The 20,626-nt window shown below is 39.8% G+C and overlaps 1 protein-coding gene across 5 annotated transcripts in view; it reads left to right on the forward strand.

The window, feature by feature from the left end:
• The window catches only part of LOC121906948 (alsin-like), a 48,234-nt gene that overhangs the window by 11,288 nt on the left and 16,320 nt on the right, over nucleotides 1–20,626 (forward strand). For 4 of the 5 annotated variants that reach the window (XR_006098771.1, XM_042426198.1, XM_042426199.1 and 1 more), the window contains exons 12-33: nucleotides 2,758–2,926; nucleotides 3,350–3,446; nucleotides 3,726–3,803; nucleotides 4,187–4,396; nucleotides 5,078–5,249; nucleotides 6,043–6,238; nucleotides 7,637–7,702; nucleotides 8,011–8,170; nucleotides 8,658–8,789; nucleotides 9,529–9,657; nucleotides 12,115–12,185; nucleotides 13,016–13,082; nucleotides 13,672–13,850; nucleotides 15,418–15,483; nucleotides 15,563–15,661; nucleotides 15,938–16,102; nucleotides 16,357–16,468; nucleotides 17,097–17,174; nucleotides 17,578–17,714; nucleotides 18,035–18,190; nucleotides 18,895–19,009; nucleotides 19,498–19,655. Coding sequence is in view for 4 of the 5 variants with exons in the window: in XM_042426198.1 (XP_042282132.1) it covers nucleotides 2,758–2,926; nucleotides 3,350–3,446; nucleotides 3,726–3,803; nucleotides 4,187–4,396; nucleotides 5,078–5,249; nucleotides 6,043–6,238; nucleotides 7,637–7,702; nucleotides 8,011–8,170; nucleotides 8,658–8,789; nucleotides 9,529–9,657; nucleotides 12,115–12,185; nucleotides 13,016–13,082; nucleotides 13,672–13,850; nucleotides 15,418–15,483; nucleotides 15,563–15,661; nucleotides 15,938–16,102; nucleotides 16,357–16,468; nucleotides 17,097–17,174; nucleotides 17,578–17,714; nucleotides 18,035–18,190; nucleotides 18,895–19,009; nucleotides 19,498–19,655 (2,812 nt within the window). In the remaining variant the exon portion in view is untranslated. Of the gene's footprint in view, nucleotides 1–2,757; nucleotides 2,927–3,349; nucleotides 3,447–3,725; nucleotides 3,804–4,186; nucleotides 4,397–5,077; nucleotides 5,250–6,042; nucleotides 6,239–7,636; nucleotides 7,703–8,010; nucleotides 8,171–8,657; nucleotides 8,790–9,528; nucleotides 9,658–12,114; nucleotides 12,186–13,015; nucleotides 13,083–13,671; nucleotides 13,851–15,417; nucleotides 15,484–15,562; nucleotides 15,662–15,937; nucleotides 16,103–16,356; nucleotides 16,469–17,096; nucleotides 17,175–17,577; nucleotides 17,715–18,034; nucleotides 18,191–18,894; nucleotides 19,010–19,497; nucleotides 19,656–20,000; nucleotides 20,061–20,626 lie in introns of all 5 variants that reach the window. The other variant, XM_042426201.1, reaches the window with a different exon arrangement.

The raw sequence follows: 20,626 nt of genomic DNA on the forward strand, positions 1-20,626 counted from the left end.
ATGCATCTTGGGTCTGTTTACACCTGTACATAGAGCTGTCCACTTGTGATCGGATCACCCGAGACGGATGTTAATACCAGGTGTAAACAGAGCCATACATTGGGCCTCATGCAAGAACATTTTTTTATGCTTATCCAAAATCTCTTTTTTTCTGTGAGGTTTGTTTGTATGATTTTTCCAAGTCAGATTTACCAAACTCTCTTAACCAGACAATGGTTTGTTTTAGCCTGATGAATGCCGTCTGTTCATGAGTAGGTGCACGTTCATGGGTTTGATCATTAGCATAATCCACAGCACCATACAAGGCTTCCTGTTCTGCTCCGTTTCTGTGTCTTACTCACAAATTTGTCATCAAGGAGTAAAAAGAAGAACTTCATCTTGCAGAGCTTTAAGTCCTGCTGTTAGAAATCAGCAGACAAAAACATAATGAATTTAGCAGTGCCAGTAGTGGCATTAGAGGACTCAAAACAATTAGAAAATATGAATAGTAGAGCAGTCAACAGTGTGTCTTCAGAACAGTGCTGAACTGTGACAGAAATAAAGAGAGAATATACCGTCTGCTAGAGCGGTCCATGTCTAATATGAGAGGTGGTAAAGGAGGATATGACGATCATGAAGGTATTAGATGAAATAATATTGTATAACCTGCAGTAGGTGATTCTTACACGTCAGGTGCAAAAGATGATACTGGACAAACACCTGCATAAAGACCTCGAGGCAGCTGTCTGAGAGAATTTTCCTACAACTATTGAAGCATAGAAGTTGTTGTGCTGAAATATTCAAATAAATATTATAAAATCTAAAAACCTCTCACTAAATTGGAAATCCATGATGATGATGACAATAAGATGAACTGAATATTCATTTTGCATGAAGTTTGTCTTGAGAACGAATCTGTTTGTACGAGTAGTTCTTGCATGAGGCCCAAAGTCTGGCACCAGTCAAATTAACAATACCAGCAGACTCGCTGAAACGCAGAAGGATGACTCATTTTAACGTTATCTGCAACAGAAACACACAATGCAATTTCTGTTTGTTTGCCTTTCACTTTGACGCAAGGAACAGTAATGAGTTCTCAGTGACCTGATGTTATCAGCTCAAATCAGTTGAATGCGCATGCTCACATGATAAAACCATATTTGACTTTTTGAGATTAAATATTTGCTTTTTTGAGATAAGGTGACAATTAACTTATTATTGGGAGAAAATGAAAACAACTACACATATAACTTGTATTGCAGAAGCCATGAAACAAATATTATAAACCCTTTATAAACCCTTCTCAACTAACCATTTATTCTTCAAGCATCCACAGGAGAATTTATGAAGTGTATCACAACAGTGGAACAAAAATACAGGCAGATGCATGTTTTAACCTTTTGGGAAACTGGTGATTAAGAGACGTAGCAGACTAACTTCTCCTTATCTGGTTTGCTAGAGTGTCACAATGAAAGTGTCTCAGCAGTCAGCACAAAACCACTCAGCATACAGACTATTTGTCAGTTCTAGTAGTTTTAGTTAGTAGTCATTTCAGTCTATTACACAACTCGTCTAATGCTGTTATTTTTTAAAAGTTAATTACATTAAGCTTCAGTTTGTTTTTTCTTCTATTTCTTCCTGCTTGCCTCTGATGTTGTTGGTGCTGTGATTTCCCGCTCTGTGCCTGCTTACCTCACCTTGACAGCTTCACCTTGCTCACTGTTTTAGCTGATTGTGATTAACATTATTTTTTTCTTTCTTTCCTATCAACTGTGTGTATCTGTTACAGGAATAAATAATGTTGTATTGAATTGGATTGCTGGCTTTTTATGCCTCTGTGCCGGCAACAGCATTATGTTTTCGGGTTGTCCATCCATCCCGTTCTTGTGAACGCAATATCTCAGGAACACCTTGAGAGAATTTCTTCAAATTTGGCACAAACGTCCACTTGGACTCAAGAATGAATACGCTAATCATGACAAAGTTTCACACAAATGTCTAATAGGATAAAATTATGAAGTGATGATGTGTTATATCTAAAAGGTCAAATGTCAACTTCACTGTGACATCATAATGTTCTGCAAAAACTCTTTTCTGGCCGTTATTCAACGCCATAACTCAGGAACAGAAGGGGAGATTGTGATGTGGTCAGATACTGAATTGCTGACACTAATCTTGGTGTCCACTTTGAAACTGTGGTGATTGTATTGATCCTCTCTGTTGCCGGGTTGAAGATGTGTGTGTGAAACATCCACGTTTTAGAATTTGTAGCTTCTTTGCAGCAACATCCGTATCTGAAGCACCGTCTACTGTCATGGCTACAACTTTGTGTTCTATCATAATCAGCTTTATTGGTCAAGCATTTAAACACACACAAGGAAAATACACTTAATACCTTTTATTAAATTCCTTCAAAGTCTTCACTACAAATATTAGATGAGTCTAGACAAACACGGATGTAAACTGCAACTTGACTGGTTGGCGGAGGCTTACAACAGCGAGGTGATAAAATGTTTAAAGTTGGTTCCAGAGGAGCTCACATAAGTCGTTAGGGTGTGTGTGGGTTATATGACCATGTCTGCTGTTTCCTTCATCATGCTGCTGTATGAGACACTTCATCTCTTTTCTCTGTTTCTTGTGGCTGTTTTTACTCCTGACGCATGAAGTTCATTTGCAGTCTTGACAGATGCTCAAATTTAACCAGTAGGTGATGGTTCAGTTGTTTGAAACAACATTGCAACCAGGATCTTACCATTAGATCATGTATTTTTCTTTCAGGGTCTCCACGGCGACGGCGCCCTTGTGCCTGCGGGCCATCGTCTGCGGGTCGGACTCAGACTGCAGCCCCAGAGGAGGCAGGAGATATACTGCCGTCTCTGGAGACAGAGGTGTGGAGTTGGGGACGTGGGTCTGAGGGGCAACTGGGCCATGGAGATCAGCTTGCCAGGTCTGTTTACACACACACACACACACACACGCACACACACACACACACATAATATATCCCCCTTGTATAACATAGACAGAAAACAGTATAGTACAATATTTTGAAATTAATGTTTGATTAAATGACTGTATAATGACCATAAATTGATTTTAATGCAATAAATGTCATATTTATTAAATTGAATGTGTTTTGCTAACTACACTCTATTTCTGTTTTACATAAAATAAAGAAAATCACAATGGACTATTTCATATGTAACATGTAAATTACCAACCCATAAAACCTCTTTTATTGATCAGATATTATGTAATATAAATACATGATGTGAAATGTAGTGAAATCCAAGAGACTGGACTTAACTCTGTGTGTGTGTGTGTGTGTGTGTGTGTGTGTGTGTGTGTGTGTGTGTGTGTGTGTCTCCAGACTCCAGCCTCTATGTATTAATTCTTTGACAAGCGAGGAAGTGATAAAAGTCGCCGCAGGGTCACACCATTCGCTGGCTCTCACCGCTCAATGCCAGGTCAGACACAGACACACACACAAACGAACAACGGCACTTCTATACTTGTGAGGACCCTCATTGACAGACAGAGTGTATTCTTTACATCCTTTTCCTTCACCATGCCTTATTCCAACCCTCACCCTGACCTTACCTAAACCTGAGAGCTTAAAATGTCTTAAAAAGACTGGCCAAAATGTCCTCACCCTCTGGTTCCAAAATTCAAATTGGTCCTTGCAAACATAGACATACTTACATACACACACACACAGACGAACTAACTGCTCTCGTGTGTCGCAGGTGTACTCGTGGGGCAGCAACATGTGCGGACAGCTCGGTCATATCAACAGTCCTGTCACTGTCCCGCAACAGACTAAGGTACAGAAATGTCTATTCTTTTATTCATTCAGTCATTCACACTCACTTCACTTATTTCACACGTTCAGTCATATATTAATTAATTCCCTCAAATGCTTATTTCTTCATCTGTTATTTACTGACATTAGTTCAGTGATTCCTGTGGCGTGAAGCTGCACGTTAGCAGAGCAGCAGCAGTCTGTGTGAAACCATTTGTTAATGGTTTATGTACTGTTTATAAATGCTAAATAACGGGGCTTAGAATCAAGTGTGACCAATTAATAAATGTATTGTTTATTGTAGTGATGGTTCTAATGGTGGTTGTAATTACAGTAACACAACTACAAAAAGTCAGTAAACGTCCTAATAGCATTCTGTGTTTTGTCTCTGGACGGCCACCATAGCTGTCTGATGGTCTTCGAGCGTGGGACGTGTCAGCCGGTCAGAGCCACTCACTCCTCTTGGCTGACGGAGACTGTGTCCAGCCTGTCCTGTTGTACTGCGGCCAGCAGCAAGAGACGAGCTCATACCAGAGTCAAAGGTCGTGCCAGAGGTCACCTAACAGGGCAGAGAGTTACACAGTCAGACCCACCCTGCTGCCTTTCTGCGTGGAGGTTTGTAGGTCCAAATCACAACTGTTGTTTTTTTAAATTTTTTTATCTTTCAACAAGACTGACAGCGAAAAAGTGTTCTTTTTAAGAAACGACATGTGTGGCGCTGGCAGGGATCATCACAACAGACACAGATATGTTTACATTTTCAGCTAGAGGAAATAAACAGAACAAAAATGGAAAGTCAGAGAAAGTTGATGAAAAAAATGTTTAAAACAACAGAAGAAAAACCATAAAATACTGGAATGATGGAACATTATGGACGAGAGAAGAAGTCACTTTAAAGTCTGAAGTGCACAGCAGAAGAGTGTTTTGAATCCAAGCTCTGAGATGTTGGTTATGATTAAATCTGCAAAAAAGCACAAAGTGCTATTTGTGGGTGTATAATGTAAAATTAGGTGCTGATTGGTGTGGATCAAAGAAAACAAAGAAGCACACAAACACACACATCCAGTGCAGTTTTATTAATACATAGTTCAACAAAAAATAAACAACAAAGACACATTTAAGCATTAATCATGTTAATGTTACTGCGTTCTTATTATGAGTAGAGAAGTTCAAACCTAATATAAGCCTCACCAAAGCCTCACCAACCTCCACACACACCTGTAATCTTCACCAAAACATCTCCATGCTGTAACTATTAATGACTTTTGTTTCTTCTGTGTGTGTGTGTGTGTGTAGATGGGTTACGTTAGCAGGGTGTGCAGCGGTGGTCAGAGCTGTGCAGTGCTGGCAGATCACAACGTCATGGGTTTCATCTCAGCCATCCATGAACTGGCCTCCAGAGAGAGACAGTTCTACTGCTGGCTGAGCAGCGTCAGGAAGCTGCTCATGACCCCGCTGTTTAACAGAGGTGAGAGGGTGTCTGCTCTCCGTCTTTCTTTGATTAATACCACTAATTCCTGTGGTGCTGATTTTCTAACAGTTGAGAAAAACGTTACTAAGATACATATTTAAAGTGTTAGCGGGTGTTCAGACTTAAAAACAGCCCTTTGATAAACAGCGCAGAGGGCTGCGTCGGTGGAGACGTGTTGTTCAGGTGAGACAGTGAAATACAATCCAGGAAGTTGGAGTGACAGAGCGTATTAAAGGGGACGTATCGTGCGCATTTCGAGGTCTGTGTTTATATTCTGGGGCTAATGGAAGTTTCAAAAAACTCCTTATTGAATGACCTTTGCAACAAAGGCTGAGGTTGTTGATACAATCAGATCATCATGAGGAGGAAGTAAAGGTGACATTGAAAGGCTTTTGACTTACACAGAGCATTTTTACACATGTTCACCTCAAGCTTTGGAGCTTTGACCATGTTTAACATCGACATCCAACATTATAACAGTATAAAAATAACAGAAAATCACAAAAAGCACGATATGTCCCCTTCAAGGCTTAGCAGACACCAGAGGTTTATAACACTCACAACTCCGGGAAGTTATTTTACTAATAGTATGATAATAGTAAAACATTTTGCAATTTTAAAATTCTGTTTATATTTACTTTTTTGGGTGTGAATTATTGAGTAGAGTAAAGCAGACAGCAGTCCATAATAATGAATAGTTTGATTGTGTGTCTTCTACCCTTTTCCTCTCAAATGTAAATGAAAACTTGTGTGTGTCTGTGTCTGTGTGTGTGTACTTTCTACCCCACAGAGAGCGCGAGTCCGTCGTTAGGTGAGCCGTGCACTCATCTCTTCTTCTCTCTCTGTGAGCGTCTTGTTCGTCTGAGCGTCCTGATCGGTCGACACTCCACGTCACTCAGCTACTTCCTGCATGACGTGCAGGGCCGTGATGTCACTTCCCTTCCCCTGCTGACGCACACTGAACACTTCTTGGACATTTATAAAGAGTAAGGTTCAACTTTTTGTCTCGGCATAAAATGATCTTTACTGAACGGTATTGGACAAAAGTTTGGACACATTTTCTCATTAATGGGAGTGTGTCCAAACTTTTGACAGTTTCTGTATTTTCTCAAATAAGTTTAGGACACACATCCTCATATTTTAAAGGTTGTTTGTATATTTTATTGTAGTTTTTGTTTGTTTTCAGTTCCTCTGCTCTTGCAGTTTTCAGTTCTTTTAGTTTGTTTCATTCCCAGTTTCACTGTCATGTTTTTCTCTTGTTTTTACTATGAATTTGACGTGATTCATCCCACTTTACGTCTGTGGGTAGAATAACTGCCAGTTTTTACAGAAACGATCATTGTCTCATACAACAGAAAGCAATTCAAAGGCAAATACTATAGCTCTAATTGTTTTACATATGATGATATTTATGATTATATTTAACACATATATTTAACAGCCATAAACAAGTTTGATTAAATACCAGCTCATATTCTTTGCCTCAATGTTAAAATCACATCATGTCCACTGTAATAACAGTGTATACTGTACCTGTACTGCATTTGACTGCATACGTCTGTATGAATACTATGTTTTATTTTGAACTGTGAATGAATTTTCCTGAGTTTCACAACTCATGCAGTTGCTGCTCTCTGGGCTCGTTTGGAACAACTTGAGAAATCTGTCACATGGGTGTTTATGCTGTTTTCAAACCAAGAGTTTGTTCGTCTGGTACAAATCAGTAGATGAGTCGCTAAACCTGTTGCATTTTCCACCTGGTCTGGTTTCTTTTCATGTTGAAAAAATTCAAACAAACCAAAACGCATCCTTAAACTCCATGACAGAGTGTTGACTAGATGTATCTGCAGCAGGAGCAAGACTGAAGAGGAAGAAGGTCTGCCAAAATATCAAGAAGGCAACATACTTTGTTGCTAGTCCAGGTCGGACCTCGATTCATTCTCCCACTAGCTGCTAGCAACTGTTGATTTAGCTCATCAGCATCCCAGCATGCAAAGCAACACTTTGTAACCACTTCCTCTAAAGGATCTTGATATGGTTGTTTTGGTCCACACTTGAGTACGACTGCTGTGTTCAGATTTATCCAAACCAACTGCAACAAGCAGGAAAACTAACCAGAGTCCGATTCAACCGGACTGAACAAGACTGGTTTGAAAACAGCCTAAAACATAAACCAGTAAGGTTTGATTTCAGAGCCAATAAAGCTACAAAGTTTCTGTTGACATTAGATAGTGAAGGAGTGATGAAAATAATTCCTTTCAACATGTCAACAATAGTAAGAACACCACTGATATGATGTAACTGTAATAATAACAGCACAGTTGGTCTGACATTGTGAATTAAAATAAAAATCCCAATTAAAATCTCTCTTTCTCTCCGTCCAGGTATTGTTCTTCAGTAGGTGACTTCCAGGTGATGGGTGGATTCCAGTCACTCCATAAACTCTCACTGTAAGCTCCTTTTTTTTCATTTTATGTCCTCACTCGAGGAGTCCTGCTCGCCTCATTTTTCCCTGCACCCCAAAAATGTAGAGACATGAATGTGCCCTCTCCAAGTCCCACCACAAAGGGCTCCAACAACAGAACGAAATCTGAGTCCGAGCAGGAAAAGATTCAGATTTAACAACTTCCTGTGCAGCAGGAAATATTAAAACAGACAATTTGAACTAAAAGCAAACACATATTTAGATGAAAGTACTCAAGATAATTGAGTCCGAAGAGAGTTTAAAGTTTGTCTTTCTCTGTCTGTCTGTGTCCAGTGAGTGTTTAGGTTCTCAGCAGACGATACTCGCTCAGCTCTGTGTATCAAACAAGTCTGCCAGAGATGATGTTGATCTGGTGTCGTTGTTGTACTGGCCTCTGCAGCAGCTCCACCAGTACGGCCGAGTTCTGCTTAAACTGGCAGCCTGCTATGATGTGGTGAGGGTGAAACACTCTCTCATCACGCTTCTTTTTTCACTCAAACACTCTTTTACTTCTTGTTCATCTCTCTTTCACTTTCTCTCAACTCTCTGTATTTCCCATCATTGAGTAATTTTGGCTGTATTGTAAGTATTACTGTCAGTGTAATAATCAGAGGATAATCCAGCCTTGGCAGAGACAGAGATAAAGAGAGTTCTTTAAATTAAGAACTTAGTCCTCATTATATTTACATTGTGGACTAGAAAATGTTCCTCAACCTCTTCCTCATTTTTCTTTAGGCAGCCAGGTTTGTCTCCGTCAGTCTCTATACAGACGGAGTTTGTCAACACTGAGTCTGAACTAGTTCATATTTTTCTCTGGTTTTGAGTTGTTCCAGTAGTCTGATAAAGCGTACTGTATCTGAGGGGATTCATTTGTATGTTCAAAAATTAAAAAAAAAAAGTTTAAAATGTGTTTTCTCTCATCTTCTCTTTCTTTCCTCCAGTTAACAACAGAGTATCAGTCCCTCCATCAGGGCAGCTGTCAGTATGAGTCTCTGTCTTTGTCCCTGCTGAGGAGGAAGAAGGAGGCTGAAACCACCTTCCTCTTCTGGAAGACCCACTCTGGAAAAAATACTGTGAGAACAACTCTGTGTTTAATTATTTTTAACCTGCACACATTTGTCTTTTCTGTACTGGTTTGCTGACAAATCCTCAAGAGATTTTACATCGCCAAAATATAATACACAGAAGACAGTTTGCTCTTGTAAATCATTTCTTAGCTCTTAAACTTCTTAAGCTACTGCGCTTGTATTCACCAAATTAGATATATTGGTGTCCCTGCTTTCTGTGTGCTCCTTTTTAATCAGATATTAGTCACTAAAAGATTTTTGCCCTGGACAGAATACCCCGAACAACAAGCTTTATCAGTCAAATCCTCTAAGTATAGCTATACTATAGTTATATATATGCATAGCTGAGGTTAAATGAAAGGCCGGTTTTGATGAACTGATGTTGCTACAAGGAAGGGAAATTAATTAAGTGATACCAATGTTTAAATGTCATTTGACCAACTTGCCAAAAAGAGAAACAGAGATGAGAAATGGAAACTGGTAACTATTCTATGTAATTCTCAGGTTTATCAGTAAGTGTGTGAATTACTGCAGACTCTCTGCTAACAGTAAGAACTAGGGTGACATCTCATAAATGGGTCAAAGGCAGGTTTAACACGTGTTCAGTAGACCTGCGTCACACGTGCGTCTACTGTCTGAAAGGGGTATATTGAGGTAGTAATAGATACATGCAGCAGTTGTGTCTGACTTGAATCTATTCAGCTTCTTAACGTGTGTGTGTGTGTTATATGTGTGTGTTTGTCAGGAGGTTCTGCGTCTCCCGCAGCGTCGTGTGGTGTGTGAAAGCAGCAACAGGTCTCTGACTCTGCAGAATGCCGGCCGGTTCTCCAACCACTGGTTCATACTGTTCAACGACGTGCTGGTGCACACACAGGTACACACACACACAAACACACACAGAGAATCAGTACAAAATTAACTAAATGATGGTAATTTTTAAAGGATAGTTACAGGTAATATACAGTAGGTCCAGGGCAACTAATGCTGATACTTAAATAAACTGTCTCTTAATAACTGGGGCCTCTTCCAGCTCCTTAGAGGTAACATCTGATGAGAGAAGTCATGATTGATGTGATCATGGTGTCCTTCAATTAACAATTAAATCCAAACAGCAATCAAAACATTTAATATAAATAATTTTAAATGAACGTGATGCTGACAGTGATGATGTTGCCGTTGGAAACATGGTTCAGATCAGACAACGCTTCCACTGAATATCAGTCTTCGTTTCTTGTCTTCTTGGTGTTTATGGTCCTCTAGCATGTTTTGCAGATGAAGTTTATATTTGTGTCTTTCGTTCACTCAGGGTGCCATTCCCTCTCAGAGCTTTGTAAGTATATGTGACACCAGTTAACCCAACTTCACCTCCAACCAACCAGTTAAATCACCCTATGTGAGCTTTGTGCTGCGGCAGCATGGGTGGGCTGGCCTCTGCTCAGTGCTGACACTTTTTACAGGTTCACATGGGAATAGTAAGCAAATAAATGAATATTCAAACAGGACTTTATGTAATGTTAAACGGACCGTTAACCCAAAAATTTATATCAATATGGGAAGACAAACTTAATGAATATCCAGATTTGTCATATTGCAGCCTTGTTCATTGTGGAAATAAGTTTTGCAAAAGCTGTAAAGAAAGCTGTACATTGTGCTGTCTGATTGCATAAAACTGCGGCCCGTAAACATTACAGATGTCCTGTGTTAATATTTATTTAATGCATGTTGTCCTGATAACAGATTCTGCCCAATCTGAGCTTTAGCCGCTGCCAAACAGGCTGCTGTGTGTTTGTGTGTTTGTGTGTGGATTTGGGTTTAGATGTGTTTGTAGCAGCAACATTAAGAGGTCATAGTTGCAGTAGCACATAGCCTGTAAAAGGATGCAACTCACCGCTGCATTTTGGCTGTCAAATGCATCTTGCTCCAGGAGACGACAGCATCACCTGCTCCGAACAAGAAAAACGTTACCGTCACCGTTATGCTCAGATGACAACTTCCTCATTCTTGGAGGATAACATATTTACTGTCGCCTTGTCCTGTGTGTCTCTCCCTCTCCACTCTCTGTGTTTGTTTTTAGGCAGTTTGCTGCTGAACCCTTGATAAGGTCTAATAGTTTGTGTGTCTCTTTTTGGTGTGAGGTGGTGTGTTGAACCTGTCCTGTTTCTCTCTCTCTCTGTCTGTGGTTTTGGGTTCATGTCCTGTGCTGTTAATTAGATCTTAAAAACATTGTTGATACTGCAGGTTACAAACATTTCACCTTCTTAATATAATAGTTAAACATGGTTGAATTAAACCACACAAGATAAAAATAATCTGAAAGGAGGGTATCATAGACTTTGCATGTTTTTTGGGCCATTAACTATAAATCACATATACTGTATTTTCCGTTATTGCTGAGTTCTTTGAAGCAAAGTGTAACTTTTTAGATTCATTTTTTCTACCTTCCAGGCAGCCTTTGTTTTCTGTAAATTCCAGTATTCAGTGAAAATTAACTTGCAGAGACTTCAAACTTATTCAAGATAGGTAATAAATTACAGTGAACACTTTATTATTTATTTATTTGTATAAGTTTCCATCATCAGCATGTGGAAGTTGCAAGAAGGGACTATTTTCAAACTCTTTGTGGTGCATTCAAGGAAGCTCTGGAAAATTCAACTTAAAAGACAAAATATTAAGAAAACATGGATGTCATAAAAATGATGATATGAGAGTGTTTCTTACGTTTCACCTCAGATGTTTACTGTGTGATTTTATTTTTTTCTACATGCAGCAGTAGCACCACATGAAGATGAAGTAACTTGGAGAAAAAAAAACAAACCTCAGGATGAAAAGTAACGTGTCACTGTGACAGATTACCTACATACCTCAAGCAACAGTCACGTCTGCAAGTTGATTTTCAAAACATACTGAAATTGCCTGAAAGTAATTGCTGCCTGGAACGTAGGTACTCGGTTTAGAATTTGATACGACCTTTGTACAAGAATTTGTACAAAGAAATAATGATTTGTACAATTAAAGAAATACCATAAAGGTCAAAACTCTGTTGAGAAAACAACCGACAAATATGTGACTTTGTAATAGAAATGGGAAGTGGGTGCACAGTGACATCTCATTCAGCATTCCTTCATCTCACGAGCATATTATAAAACTGAAATCACACCGGCGGTTCTCTGTGGAACTCACATGCTGCATGTGGATGTGGTAATCTCTGAAGTTATGAATTTGGTAATCTCAGACAGTGTGAGGTTGCCTAATGTGAGAAGTATCAACATCCTACATATGCAGAAAATGTGAAGAAGTACATTAACCACCGCCGCTCTGTGTCTCTCTTCAGTTCTCCACACATCACGTCTATCCTCTGACCTGTCTGTGGGTGAAACCGGTCACTGAGAACAGCGGCGGACTGTGAGTTTGTGTTTGATGTGCTCACTTATTGTTTTTGAAAAGCCAAACTATGAATGTCGAAAGTAAGGAACACAGAGTCATTGATATTTTAATATAATCAGTGAGCCATCATTGTTTATGATGATGAATAATGAGACATCTCACTCACCCCCACATATAAAGTAATAATAATGTAGTGTTATATCTTCGGCCTGGTTTGCTGATACCACAAACTGTACAGAAACACGGACACAGTGTCTGGTGTTGCCCATAAAAGGTGTTTTTGATCCCTGGAGATGGAAATTACATCTCAGTAAATCCATATTTGGACAATGGGGATGGGCGCGGCTCTGAATGGAGCTGAAACTGTTTAGGAAGCAGCAAATCACTACGGCTGAGAGTGAGAGGACCGAAATCTGTGAGTCATTTTTCACATCGACATCGAAACTCACATTAGAAGAAGTGAAATTAGTTCTTGAAAACCAAACTTCTTCTATTCATTGACTTCTTTTGACTGAATATTTTTTTTGGACTCAGCATCTAGTGGCCAGTGGATGAACTGCATTTTAAGGCACTTCAGCACTGATGAACATTCAGCCTTGGTTCAGAGGTTGCCTGCTGCCAGGTTGATACTTGTGTCTGCTCTGGAAATAGATCAAATATATTGGTGAAGGGATTTGGGTCTAACTTAAACCTGAGACACACCTGAGAGTCTACACCTTTATACCAACCTGCTGGAAACTAAATTCTTCTAACTTTGTAAAAAATCTTATAAAACACTTTGTACCATGTGTGTTGAACATCTTTATACACATTCAGTTTATTATTGTCGTTGCGTTGTGTGTCTTCAGCTATGCCATCAAAATTACGTGTCCAGAGGAGAGTTTCACCCTGGTGGCCTCAACACCACAAGAGAAGGTACATTCATGGTTTATACACTCGCTACACACTTACTGAAGCTTCATCCGAGGAGTTTTATGCACATAATGCAGTGAAGTAGAGAATCTGAATGGCAGCTACAATTTTAGAAACAAAAGCATTAAGAAATTTGGCGATAAGATTGATGGAATCTGTGTATAAATCAAGTCTTTGCGTTATTGGTGTTTCAGCCTCGTTACTAAACAGCAGAAGTGACACATGTTTATATGATGTACTGAACTAGGAAGCAAATGTATTAATTCAGCCCAGCTGATATAAAAACATTAATAAACATGAACTTTTCCTTCCAATTTTTCTCAAAGGTAGGTTTTTTTGACATAGATGAGTTCATTAAATAGTGTGACCATTGAGTTTTTGTAATTTGGTATAGTGCAGTGCAATCTGTGAAACAGGCTGGACGAGGAAGAACACATCACTAATCACACCAACTCCTGCTCCCCTGGTTCAAAGATCACTTTCCAGTATCTCTTGTTGTTGATTCGTATTTCAGAATCTTTTCTGCCTCTGTCTCTTACTGCCGTACCTCCCTCAGCAGCTTCTTTTTTTTGTTTTCTCTTTTTCTTTATAGAACAAGTGGCTGCGTTCTATTAACCAGGAGATAGATCAGGTGCTGGGTGGTGGAGGTCAGGGGTCGTCACCGGGGTTGACGGCAATGTCTCGGACAGCCTCCTACAAGTTTACGGGAGAAGGAAGATTCAAAGACGCCCGGTACACGGGGGGCTGGCTGGCTGGACGAGTTCATGGCAGGTTAGAGAGCGCTTGTGTGTGTGTGTGTGTGTGTGTGTGTGTCTGTGTGTGTGTGGTTATCTCACATCCATCTCTGCAGCTTGAGCATTTACTGAATAATGTTTGCTCATGTTTTCACGTCTGTGCATTCCTTTTCGGCAGCTCACTATAAACTATGATGATATTGCAGTAGGAGAGTATTGAAAATGGTCCCAGCTCATACCTGCCTATTGTACCACACAACAATAACATAATTATTGATTAGTCAAAACATACCGAGCCACTGGTGGGCAGGGCTGCAACTAACAACTTTTATCTATAAATTATTTTTAGGGCTGTAGTCAACCAAAGAATATCTTGGTCGACTAAAATTGTACATAATGTAATGAGACAGAGTGCACAGTAAACTCGGCAGCCACTGTTCTGTATTTCTCTGTTTTGCGTCTTCAGGTTAGGCTAACCCATTGTTGCTAACTTTGGAGCTAACCCCCTTCACTTTTCCAGCATTTGGGAGACGTGACTTTTTAGCATTTATTAACTGACACACTGTAGTCTGTACTGTACATTTACTGCCAGACTGACAACTTACTACTAACCTTTTCCTCTGCCCCACTCACATCCACTGTCACTTCTCTGCCGCTCGCTCTTTCCCACTCGCTACGCAAACATACTCTTTAACGGAGCCACGCTACCAATAGTTTCCCAGGCAACGACTCACGTACCAGAACAGCGATGCACAGAGACTCCCAAACGCTATTGACCATTCATTCGGATATTAAATATTAAAAAATATTTTTTTGGCCTGGCGGGGGTTCTCGTTTTCACAGGTAATTTGTTAGTCTGTCCCTCCCGCCGCAGGAAATAATGGATTACTCCTGGAAAGCTATTGATGTAGAACTTTTCTTCATATGAAAATAACACGGAGATTATTCAACCAATGAGAATTTAGTTGGACGAGAGCATATCGACCAACTAATCGACCAGTCGACCAGCAGACTACAGCCTGTATTATTTTCTCATATTTTTTCTTTAATTCTTTAAACATAAGAAAATAGCGAAAAATATCCATCCTAGTTTGAGTCCAAGTTGTTATCTCGTAATGTCTTTATTTTGTCTAACAGTCTAAAACCCAAATACACTCGATTTATAATCATGTAAAACGAAGAAAAACTGCAAAATCTCACATTGGGAAGCTGAAACAAGAGAATTTTAGCACTTCTTTCTTTAAAAAATGACTCAAAACAATTAATCAATTTTCAAAACAGTTGCCAATTAATCGACTAATCGTTGCAGCTGTAATGGCGCAGCCCCTTAAGATGATGACAGTGTCTTTAGTTTAAAGTATCAAAGACTTGTGGGGCGAGAGGTGCAAGTAAATGAACCAGCAATTAAAGTACCTGCAGGGAATCAGTGAATCAGTTCGGACTGTGAACTCACAGTTTCCAGAATTATTGAATCTTAAGTTGGTCAAAGTTAGCTGAAGTTGATTCTACCTGGTTGTGGCTAATTAAATGGCCACCGAGTGTAAAAAAAAAAAAGTGACTGTGTAAAGAAAGAGCTGGATAGTAAAATATATTTGCTTTTACAGAGGAAACATGGAGTGGCCAGATGGACGGACCTACAGCGGGAACTTTAAGAACGGACTGGAGGACGGGTCAGTACATCAACCAGGTGTTATGTTGTGAAACTGTTGTCTCAACATATCTTCGTATAATTGTTATTTTTCCTTCCAGCTACGGGGAGTGTAAAATGCCTAACAAATTACTGGATAAACCAGATACTTACCAAGGACACTGGAGAGAGGGCAAGATCCATGGTTTCGGCAAATACAAGTCAGTATGCTGTTTTCTATTGACCTTTCAGTAAAGTAGAGAGTAGCAAATGACAAATGACCTGCATATAATGTTGTATGATTGTATAATTATGTAAAAATGTCACCAAAATGAGCCATGAATTACTAGTGTCATGTTTGATTTGAAGCAGCAGTACTTGACACAAATTTAAAGGTAATATTAGTGACTCAAGTGTTGGTGTTTTTCTCTACACATTGACATATAAAGGGTCACTATATGTGTGTGTGTGTTCATGTCTGTCTCGGTCTTTCCCAGGTATGCCAATGGCGAGGTCTACGAGGGCTGTTTCTATGATGACCAGCGTCACGGTTACGGCATGCTGAGCTCCGGTAAACTGGCTAGGACCTCCTCCAGCGTTTTCATCGGCCAGTGGGTCCATGACAGGAAGACTGGATATGGAGTCTATGATGACATCACCAGGTCTGATTAACGGCTCTGTCTTTAAACACAAGAACGCTTCCTGTGTAGAAAGCATTTAAGCTCTCAGCTGGAGGTTTCCTCTAAGTGTTGTTGTAGTCAGTTTTGGGAATAAAGCATGCAAGGATACAACTTTGAAACAAGTGATCCTATGTGTGTAAATGTAAGTAGTTATCCTGGCTGCAGTGAAATTGTGCTTTGAGTGAATTTAAATGTGATCACTGAACATTGATCACTGCTGTCATTTGTTTTTCCAGAGGTGAGAAGTACATGGGACTATGGGTGGACGACCAGAGGCACGGGAACGCCGTGGTTGTTACTCAGCACTGTGTTTACTATGAAGGGACCTTCAGAGAAAACAAGATGAGTGTAAGTTAACGATGACAAATACATGGTTTGATGTACAGAGATTCAACTGAACAACTATCTGATGAGTCTGTTCATGAAACTGAGTTTTCGATTTCCAACCCAGACAGCGAGTGTTTACTGCCAAACTTAATTATCTGGTAAGATATGGACCAATAAACAGTGTTTATGATATTAGTTAACCTGAAGTTCATCATCTGCTAATAATTCCCTCTGTTTTTAGCCGCAAATGTATTATATATATTTGGAGATGAAGATCGGTAGTTTCGGCTGATGTGTAGTGTCATGTAAAGACAGAAGATGGCGCCACTGAGCTTTGATTTTTCTCACATCAACCGTAAACACCAATGGACTTAAGAGAGCAATATAATGAAAGAAAATGTATCTCAACAGTGCCTCCCAGATGTAATGTCCTGTTACAATAGATGACACAGTGGAAATCCAAACTTAATAGCTATAACCAATTGTGGTGAATGAATCACCTGCAGCCAGAAATCTGAAAGTATGACAAAATGCACAGTAACAGTGAACAAATGTTCTGTGATCAATACAAAAAAATCTGTGGACACAATCCTAATTACTGTAGATCCATAATATGACTTTATGAAATTCGATGTGTATTTTCTATCAGGGTACAGGTCTGCTGGTGTCAGAGGACAACACAGCTTTCCACGGGGAGTTTTCTGATGATTGGATTGTCAGCGGGAAGGTAGAAAACATCTCCGTCTCTTTTTATTATTGTGCTCCGGCTGTCTGTCTGGCTCTAACAATTGTTTATTCTTCGCCACATAGATATTCTGTCCGTGTCTCATGCTGACAGACGTTTTTTACCACATCTGCCTGCTGCTGCCTGTCTGATTTTTGATAAGCACTTGCTGATTGCTCTTGTCAGTGTGCCAGTAGCGCTACAGAAATCTTCACAGCTTTGTTAGAATGTAATTTGGTTTTCTTGTTCAGCATCAGTCAAAACATGAATCAGTTGTATTTTTGTCTCTGTGTACTTTATTTCAACTTACTACAAAATGATTACATGTTGCTAACTACACGCGGCCACCTGCAAGATACTGAATATAGTTTTATACACAAGCATAACTCCCCCTCTCTTCTTCCAGGGAGTTTTATCCCTGGCTAACGGTGACTCATTAGAGGGCCTGTTCAATGGAGAATGGACTACAGGGCTGAAGGTGGTTGGAACGTACTACAAACCAGCCGTCGAGGGACCAGAAGACAAAGACAGAAACAACCTGCTGTGAGTTGTACTCTTTTAAACCTGGAATTAACTTGAGCTACCTGAGCTCAAATGTTAAGTTGAGCAGCAAATGTTGAAGTCTGCACAAGTTTTATTTGGATATTTGCATGTACATCTCTATGTCTTTGATATTCTACTAGAGCTGCAACGATTAGTCGATTAATCAATCTGCAGAAATTTATTCGACAACTATTGTGATAATCGATTAATCGTTTAATCAGCTTCTCTCGTGAGGTGTTATTGAAGACATGACGGTTTGTAGAATCTGTCGTTTATGTTGTTTTTGGTATTTAAACATGTTCAAATGTGTGCGTATGCAGCAGGTTGGGTCAGTACGTGGTGCCCGCAGGTCAGAGGTGGACCTGCGTGTTTGACGAATGTTGGAGTCGACTGGGCTGCGACAGTGCAGTGAGAGGAGAGCGGACAACAGCCTGGGAGAACATCGCTGTTACTATAACAAGTGCACGTCGACACTGGTAGATACACACACAATCAGTGCATTAACAACCTGGTTACTGTAAATCCACAGACCCTGACCTTGTTTTGGAAGCGTTTACTTATTTTAACTGTATTAGCAATAGACAACCCTGCGTTCTGACTTTTTTTTTTTTCTTTGGTTTCTTTTGGTGTGAGTGTGTCAGAGCAGTCAGAGTGTGTGAATTAAACAAATACTTAAATGGTCAGTGGTTGAAACCGACCTATTTTATTACAGTTTTAGTCAAACTTTGGATGGAAATATTTTACATACCAGGCCGCATCACTCCGTGTTAAACTACCTCTCCTTTCTTCCAGCCGCTCCACTCCACTTTCTCTGTCTGGAGTCTTTTGTTATGCATATATGTACTTGTAAAAAGACGATTAGAAACCTGGTTACACAGAAATCTACGCTCTGCAGGAGAAATCTACCTGGGGAAAACAGGGTTTTTTTCTAATGCCCTCCCCTGATAACAGTAACCAGGTTTCTCATTAACGTTACAATTAAAAAATCAGAGAAAACCAACTGTAACATGCTTACTTTAGTGCATGTGAACGTACTGAAATACACACACAGAGGCATTTATAAACTTGACTGAACCTTTCTGAGATGTATGGCTGTATATCAAAATAAGTGTGTGTGTGTGTGTGTGTGTGTGTGTGTGTGTGTGTGTGTGTGTGTGTGTGTGTGTGTGTGTGTGTTTAGCCCTAACCTCAGCAGATCTCAGACCAAAATACTGGAGGGTTTGGAGTTCATTCCTCAGCACGGAGAACCAGTCACCACCGCTAACTATGACAACATACGAAGATATCTCACCAAGGTACATGTGACTGTGAGGGAAACTGTGTGTGTGTGTGTGTGTGTCATCTCATACACGTGTGCTTGTGAGAAACTGTCTCTCTCTTTCTGTGCAATGTTTTGTCAGGTAGAGAGTATTGTACAATATATAGGCTGAGAAATAAGAATAAAATGCACTCAGTCGCCAGTTTGACACACTAAGAAGTGTTTCTAATATTTTGTCCACCCTCATTTTTATTAATGGACAAATTGTCAGAAACACTTTTCAGTATCCAACTCAACAGCAACAAAAGACTATAAAGTTGAAGTAACACATTACTGAAACAGTTGAACATCATGACCTTCATAAAAGTAGCATTGCAGGGTATGACTACTGCTTTAACCTCATACTGAATCAGTGATCATGACTCATTGTGTGTGTGTGTGTGTGTGTGTGTGTGTGTGTGTGTGTGTGTGTGTGTGTGTGTGTGTGTGTGTGTGTGTGTGTGTGTGTGTGTGTGCGTATCTAAGGCATGTGAGACGCCCCACCACCCTCTGGGCTGGCTGGTGGAGACATTAGTGACCGTCTACAGGATGACTTACGTCGGTGTGGGATCCAACCGCAGGCTGCTCAGGCAGGCTGTCCAGGAGGTCCAGGCCTACCTCACACATTTCTACAGCATCGTGAGGTAGCTTCAAGTTCTGACGTCTCACTCGTTGTTCCCCTTTTTTACTGCTCAGCCCTTATAGGTCCCTCAGGTTGGCGTTGCGTTTTAGACTCCATGTTTTTTTCCACTGTGGTTGGAAAAACTGGAGAAACTCACTCAGGAATTGCAGAGGGTTTTAGTTTTCTTATGATGTCTGTTTAGAAAGGCTGGTGGGAGGGAAATGCGTTTAAATATTGTGCTGACCGGTGCGTTGAATCTAAAACAACTCCAAGGACTGGTCTTGTCTCCAAATTCATGTCTTTTTGCTGTAGTTGTGTCTACAGAGTTGATATTGATTTTTTTTTTCTTTATTATATTTGGAAAAAGTACAACATTACAAGTCCAGCTTGGCTCTTCAGCAGGTACGGAGGTATCAAAGTGACTCAGGTGTGTGTCAGTGTCACATAATTAGTGCATATTTCTGCTGTACTGCTGTGCAAATTAACATTGTGTACATAGAATTATTTTATTTTATAAAATTTCTTTTTCTGTGCATTAGTCTCAAATTGTTTTACTGTTTACATTTGTTCTGTTATTATCAGCTTGTCAGTCATCTGTTAAGCACTTTGAATTACACTAATCTGTATGAAAGGTGCTATACAAACAAAGTTTTATTGATTGACAGATAGATTATAGGCTATTTACTCTATGACACACACCTTTAATACCTTTTTCAAACAGAGCATTTAGTGTTGCAAGTCCTTGAGAAGCAGAAATCATCTACAATCTTTTTTGGACTCAGCACCTGGACAAGAAATGTGTGTGTGTGTGTGTGTGTGTCTGTTTTGCACACTGATGGTTCAGAGTTGATATTAACATGAATGACACAAATCTGCCGCTAATCTTTGCAAACTAAGTTCAATTACAGCTCAAGAGTAGTCAGACTCATACATGTCCACAGAGTAAATGGCAGATTATTAGATGTATGATTATATATGTATGTGTATGTAGAT

The sequence above is a fragment of the Thunnus maccoyii genome, chromosome 11 (assembly GCF_910596095.1).
Source record: "Thunnus maccoyii chromosome 11, fThuMac1.1, whole genome shotgun sequence".
Lineage (NCBI taxonomy): Eukaryota > Metazoa > Chordata > Actinopteri > Scombriformes > Scombridae > Thunnus > Thunnus maccoyii.